The sequence below is a fragment of the Ipomoea nil genome, unplaced genomic scaffold (genome assembly GCF_001879475.1).
Source record: "Ipomoea nil cultivar Tokyo-kokei standard unplaced genomic scaffold, Asagao_1.1 scaffold0276, whole genome shotgun sequence".
Taxonomy (NCBI): Eukaryota; Viridiplantae; Streptophyta; class Magnoliopsida; order Solanales; family Convolvulaceae; genus Ipomoea; species Ipomoea nil.
The window spans coordinates 3447163-3454059 of record NW_017616704.1 but is presented as its reverse complement, the minus strand read 5'-3'; the positions used below and the strand labels follow the sequence as shown (position 1 = coordinate 3454059).

Below are 6897 nucleotides of genomic sequence, written 5' to 3'. Positions count from 1 at the left end.
CATGGGTTACCTCTTAGCCTTAATTAATTCCTTGGCTATGAAGGGTCTTTCTTTAAGCTTTCTTGCTTTCTTGATATCTTGTAAGGGAATTCTTGGAGTTCTTTGGGTGGTGAGACGTTTTATTGTGGTGGGGGGTTCTAGGTGCCTCTTAAGTCCCCTATTTATATATTTAGGAGCCCTAGTTAGGAACTAATATTATGGGCTTGCTAATTCTATTCCTTTTGGGACTAAGGATTAGGTTTAAGGATAAGGGCCCGTGGACTATGGTGGGCCTTTCCTAATTAATTATTGTGATTTAATTATTTCTTTTGGGTAATTGATTAAATGATTTAATTGATTTTAGGGATCATAACACGGGGTGTTACACAGTATCTTCGGAGCGCGCTTGTTGAACCCGTGGACTTAGCTTAGATAGATCTAGTTTAGCTTCATTGGCCTGTGCGCCTTGATTGTATTTGAATATTAATTATGGATTATGCATTAGATTAGTTTGTGTAGCCTGTGCATCTAGGTTCTCCAACCTGGATGTGGCATAGCACCCTGATACTTATGTTGTTAGCTCCCTCTATGTTGGGTATTAATGATAGATTTGCCTTTATTTCTTAAGATTTAAATGTTTTAAAAATTAGGGGTGTTACAGTTGGTATCAAAGCCTAAGTTCGAACCCTGGATAATGATTTTAGGATGAAACTTTAGGATATTAAGCCTGAACTCTAGGTTTTTAAGTACTTGGGACTTAAGAATCTTAGGACGCGCGGTGAGATTATGAGTTTATTTATCGGTTTCTGCTAAGTTTTCCCTTTGACTTGCACTTACGTAGTTATCTGGTATTTGATAAAGTATTTTGGAACTTGCAAATTAATGATTTTATTTGGCGAGTATTTGCTCACTTTTCTTGATTATAATTATTACATTATTATGATAGTTGAATTTTTTTATAGCTTGATTATTTGCTTGAGCATGAAAGTTAGATTATTTTCCTAGTTGATTTGTTTACAGATCGGCTAAGGACTTGCATATTGTTGCCTAATTATTTGACCAATGTGCGTCATTTGGATATGTGTTAGTTGATAAAATATTTTGGAACTTGCAACTGGTAATTTTATTTGACCTATAATTGCTCACTTTCTTTAATTGTGATTGTTAGATTATTCTAGTTGATCTGCTTATAGAATACTTTCATGAGTTTGCATGAAAGTTACGGGAACATAACTTTATTTCTTAGTGGGGGGGGGGGGGGGGGAATGTGATATGTGATCTTTATGGTGTCTTGAACTTTCGTTTGAGTCTCTTAAATTCCTTATTGGTCAAGTTACCCTTGTTCCTTGTTGCTTTATGGTTATGCTTCGGGGACGAAGCATCTTTTGAAGGGGAGAAGGGTGTGATGGTGACAACCCAAAATTTAATTTTATAAATTCCATTTTAAGAAATTCCAAAATAGCCATTTTTAACTCTTCCACAATTCTTTGTGATGAAAACAGTGTATAAATTCAACACCTGGACTCATTCTATTTCTAAAAATCCTAAATTCTCGGGTAAATTGCGTACCAGGTTTTGACCCAAAAGTCAATCTGAGTGAAACCGGGAGAAATCTGAGAAACCTAAACCAAGTCCTCATCTAGAAATTATTTTTGAAAAAATATATTTTGACCACCAAACTAGTTAAAATTATCCTTCTAGACTTTAGTCCATGTTGCATGGTGGATCACAAGCTTCAAATGCCTTTGAAGAATCAAACACACACACACACACACACACATACACACACACACATGTGTGTGTATGTGTGTGTATGTTTGTGTATATATATATATATATATATATATATATATATATATATATATATATATATATATATATGAAGTAAAATTTTAAATCTCTCTCCCTGGTATCTAGGGTTTTTTCATCGTTTTTGCATGGTTCTAATCACACACAATCGACAATTCTTCTCGCCTAGTACAATCTGATCACTGATTCTTTGTTACGATTGTCGCTGGATTGGTGCAAGGAAGTCGTTTTATTGGTTCAAGGAAGTTGTTATTGATTTTCAACTTTACTGCTTCTTTGATTGTTCGGTAAAGGGCTTAACGAACGGCGGTTTGGGGATCACTGCTACGCCGAACTATTTCCTTCATCATAACAGTACTGCTTCAGGCGACAGTTATGGACGTACAGGGGATTGTTCAGGGTTGTGCGGAGATCACTTTGGAGGAGGAGGAAGCGAGGGTCCGATTCGGGGAGGAGGATGGATCGGAGATCGCGGAGGGAATGGCGGTACAGTACTGGCAGATGGTTGGACGATTTCTAACTGATAGAACGATTAAGTTCGATGTGATGAGGCAGGTAATGGCGTCTGTTTGGAGGCCGTTAATGGGGATACAAGTCGCTGAGATTCAACCGAATCTATATTTATTCACGTTTTATCACGATACTGATCTTGCGTATGTGTTGGACAATGGCCCTTGGGCGTTTGAGAATGCTACTTTGATCTGTCAACCGCTTCGTTCAGGTGAACATCCTACCCAAGTGTTGCTCAATACGATTAATTTTTGGGTACAGGCGCACGACTTGCCAGTCGGGTATCGTACGGAAAAGGTTTTGGAGAAAGTAGGGGACTTTCTTGGACTGTTTGTGGAGTTGGATGAGAGGAATTTTGTTAGACCTTGGACGAAATTCTATAGGGTCAAGGTTACGGTGGAGGTTTCGGCTCCGCTGAAGAGACGTATGAAGATGATTTTGTGAGACAATTCTTGGACATGGGTAAATTTTCGTTATGAACGTTTACATATGTTTTGCTTCTTCTGTGGGAAGTTAGGGCATACGGATAATTTTTGCTTAGAGGCCTGTGTGTCTGGTTTGAAACCGGCTCAGTATCCGTTTGGACCAAGCTTGAAGGCTAGGGGTAATGCCCCAGCAAAAGCAGTGGGGGAGAGTTGGTTACAGAAAGGGGAGATGATGCACCGTGGTTTGGGCTTTGGTAATATGGCGGATGCAGCAATCCGAGGGGCGGGAATGCAGCAGGGGCGGGGGGGGGGGGGGGGGGGGGGCAGATGTTTGCCTTTCTCGGGTGGTGTGAGGCCGGGGCTGGGGGGGTGTTGGGGTCGTTCGGGCAGGGGAGGAAGAGGGTGTTCGGATTGATCCGAAACGGAAGAGGGGGGAGAATGGAGAGGTGGCGGGAAGTGTGGGGTCAGGTGAGGGGGTTATGGTGGTAGATTCAGCTTTTCTGGCGGGGCCTGTGGATCAGGTCCGCCCTTCTCAATGAGTATTCTAAGTTGGAACTGTCGTGGCTTGGCCAATCCAAAGACAGGTCGAGAGATTATGGACCTGGTGTCCAAGAAGAAGCCTGAATTTGTGCATCTCATGGAAACGATGGTAGATAGAAGTCATGTTGAGAGGCTCCGTGTAAAACTTGGATTTGAGGGTGGTTTTGGTGTGGATAGTATGAGACGGAAGGGTGGCATGGGTTTTCTCTGGGCGAAGAATAATAGTGCTCGTTTGATGAAGTATTCTCATAATCATATCGATCTGGTGGTGTCTCTTCCAAACAGGCATCACTGGCGATTGACTTGCTATTATGGTTTTGCTCAGAGTTCAAGAAGAAGGGAGGCTTGGGATTTCTTAAAGTTACTCAAGGACGAATCTGGTCTACCTTGGGTGGTTTTGGGGGATTTCGATGACTTGTTGACACAAGCAGAGAAGAGGGGGAGACGCCTGCATCCCGAACGGTGGCTGGAGGGATTCGGGGATGCTTTGGAGGACTGTGGTTTGTCTACTTTACCCATGTTGGGTTATCCTTATACTTGGGAATGGGGTAAGGGGACACCGGATTGGGTGGAGGAAAGACTGGATAGGGCGGTGGCGGATGCAGCCTGGAGGGGTTTACATGTTAATGCCCGATTATATATATTCAAACTGTGGGGTCGGATCATTCGGCACTCTTTCTGGATGTATATGGTTCGGGCTCGCTAAGGCGGGCGCGTGGTTTCCGTTTTGAGAATGCGTGGTTAAGAGATGAAGGGTGTAGGGATGTGGTGGTGGAGGAGTGGTCTAATACACAAGGGCTTGATTTCCAGGAAAGGTTGAGGTTGTGCGGCCGGGGGCTCAAGAAGTGGGGGGGAGAACATTTTCATAAATATGGGTCCAGGATTGAGGCGATTAAAAGGGAGATGAATAGCTTAAGCGGCCAGATGGATCTGATTTCCTTGGGGCGTTTCAGGCAGCTTGATGGACAACTGAGTACTGTCTTGCTGCAGGAGGAGTCATTTTGGAAACAAAGGGCGAAGCAGCATTGGCTGCAAGGAGCGGATCGGAACACAAAGTTCTATAACCAGTATGCTACGCACCATAAACGTAAGAACTCCATTTTGAGGCTTAATGATGGGAATGGAGAATGGAAGGAGGGTGATGGGCTTGTCTCTCTGGTGACAGGCTATTATAAGCAGATTTTCCAGACCAATGGAGATATGGTTACTTTCTAGGTAGATACTTTAACCCCCCGTGTCTCTCGTGCTCAGAATGATGATCTATTACGGCCCTTCGAGCCTGCGGAGGTTAAGGATGCTCTATTTGCCATGGGTAAAGATAAATCGCCAGGACCGGATGGAATGAATCCGGGGTTCTATCAGGCTTTCTGGGATCTCATTGGTAAGGACTTTACTAATTTTGTTCTTGCTTGTTTATCTCAATCTTCCTTTCCCCCTGAATTGAATGATGCCAATATGGTTCTAATCCCGAAAAAGGCTGCCCCTGAGTTGGTTACTGATCTGAGGCCTATTGCTTTATGCAATGTAGTGTATAAGGTAATGGCTAAGATGATAGCTAATCGTATGAAACCGCTGTTGGATGGTATTGTCTCAGAATCGCAGAGTGCCTTTCTTCCAGGTAGGCTTATTTCGGATAACATTCTTATTGCATCTGAAGTAGGTCACTATCTGAGAAGGAAACAGTTGGGCCAGGTGGGATGGGCAGCCCTAAAGTTAGATATGGCCAAAGCTTATGACCGAATGGAATGGAGGTTTGTGAAGCGTATGTTGTTGGGCCTTGGTTTTGATGCAAGGTGGGTTGATTTAATTATGTTATGTGTGCGGACAGTCAGGTACAGGGTCCTAGTCAATGGGAGGCCAAGTGAGGAGATTTTTCCCACAATGGGTCTAAGGCAGGGTGATCCCTTATCACCGTATCTTTTTATCATTTGTGCAGAGGGCTTGTCTTTATTATTGCAGGATGCCCAGACTAAAGGACGGATCCATGGCTGTAGGGTGGCTCGTGGGGCCCCGCCCATCTCTCATCTCTTCTTTGCTGACGGTAGCCTACTATTCTTTAAGGCTAACATGCAGGAGACTACGGAGGTGAAACGTTGTTTGGAAGTATATGAGCAATTCTCCGGGCAATCTGTCAATTATCATAAGTCTAACATCTGTTTTAATCGTAATACTGCTTTGTTAGACAGGGATGCCATTGCCATGGGACTGGGGGTGGAGCAGGCGGAGGATTTTGGCAAATATTTGGGACTCCCCTCAGTTGTTTATAGGAACAGAAAAGTTGTTTTTTCCTATGTGGAACAGAAACTGAGGCAAAGATTTGGCTCGTGGAATAATAGGCTGCTTTCTATGGCAGGTAAAGAGGTACTACTTAAGAGCGTGGCACAAGCAATGCCTACGTATACTATGAGTATTTTTTTGTTGCCTGTATCTTTATGTGCTTCTCTGGAAAGATTGATGAACAGGTACTGGTGGGGGAAGAGTACCACTGTAGATGGGATACACTGGATGGCCTGGGATAGAATGTGCGTTCCTAAAAAGTATGGTGGTATGGGCTTTAAGAGGCTGCATGAATTTAATTTGGCACTATTAGGGAAGCAGGGTTGGCGGCTCTTAACCAAAACGGATTCCTTAATGCCCGAATTTTTAAGGCAAGATATTATAGAGATACTACCTTTTATGAGGCATCCTTGGGTGGTAATCCGAGTTATGTATGGAGGAGCATTATGGCGAGTCAGAGCCTGATCCGTAGTGGCTGCAGGCGTAGAATTGGAGATGGTAGAACTTCCAGGCTATGGTCTCACCCGTGGCTGCCTGACCCTCAGAATCCTTTTGTGTTAACTGATCATGTTGCCCAACATACGGAGCTTTTGGTATCTGACTTATTAGATCATGATCAAGGAAAATGGAACCACGAGCTAGTTACCCAATTGTTTGATCCCAGGGATGTTGAATTAATATTCCAAATCCCTGTGAGTGTCAATTTCAAAGATGACTGGTTTTGGAAGGGGGATATTAGAGGACAATATACGGTAAAAGATGGCTATAGATGCCAAGGGGAGTTGAGCATCACCCCGGACGCAGTTTGGAACAACATTTGGAAGCTTAGGGTCCCTCCCAAGTGGAGGATTTTTCTATGGAAGGCCCTATCTAATATTTTGCCAACTATTACCAACTTGGTTAGGAAGAGAGTAGAAATTCCTAATATTTGCCCAGCTTGTGGAGATTATGAGGAGGATATTATGCATATTTTATGCACTTGTATTTATGCTAGACGTGTGTGGAATGTTTCACGTCTTCTAATCCCTAATGTTGATGGCTATGATTTTGTGCAGGAAGTTCAGCAACATCTGCTGGGTTTCTAAAAGAGCAAATTTGCGGAATACTCTACGAAATTTGGAAAGCCCGGAATATGGCTGTTTGGGATTCTTTTCTACCAACCCCCTCGCATTTATGTCTTGCCTATCACAATGCTTGGAATGCCTGGACTACAGCAAATGTTTTCGACAAAGCACCCACACCGTCTGCTCCCTTGCAGCCGCATGCTAATCCAAGCCAAACTGCTCCCATGACCCAGCAGCGGCATTGTCTACTGCCTTACTGCCGGCAGAATCTGTAGTGGCGCCAGTCCAGTCCG

At 43.5% G+C, this 6897-nt stretch overlaps 1 protein-coding gene across 1 annotated transcript; it reads left to right on the top strand.

Moving 5' to 3' along the window:
- The first annotated feature begins 2163 nt into the window (after positions 1-2163).
- Positions 2164-6625, top strand: LOC109155714. The gene is made up of 6 exons (XM_019303341.1): positions 2164-2722; positions 2840-2977; positions 3245-3885; positions 4074-4421; positions 4479-5725; positions 5854-6625. Exons 1-6 carry the CDS (start codon positions 2164-2166, stop codon positions 6623-6625), a joined length of 3705 nt encoding a protein of 1234 aa, XP_019158886.1.
- The last annotated feature ends 272 nt before the right edge of the window (positions 6626-6897 follow it).

Excerpts from the sequence above, each read along its gene's own strand:
- LOC109155714 (XM_019303341.1), top strand. The coding sequence starts at position 2,164 with ATGGACGTACAGGGGATTGTTCAGGGTTGTGCGGAGATCACTTTGGAG. Across the intron at positions 2,978-3,244 it reads GCACCGTGGTTTGGGCTTTG|GTCCGCCCTTCTCAATGAGT; the intron begins GTAATATGGCGG and ends CCTGTGGATCAG. Across the intron at positions 3,886-4,073 it reads CAGCCTGGAGGGGTTTACAT|GAAAGGTTGAGGTTGTGCGG; the intron begins GTTAATGCCCGA and ends CTTGATTTCCAG.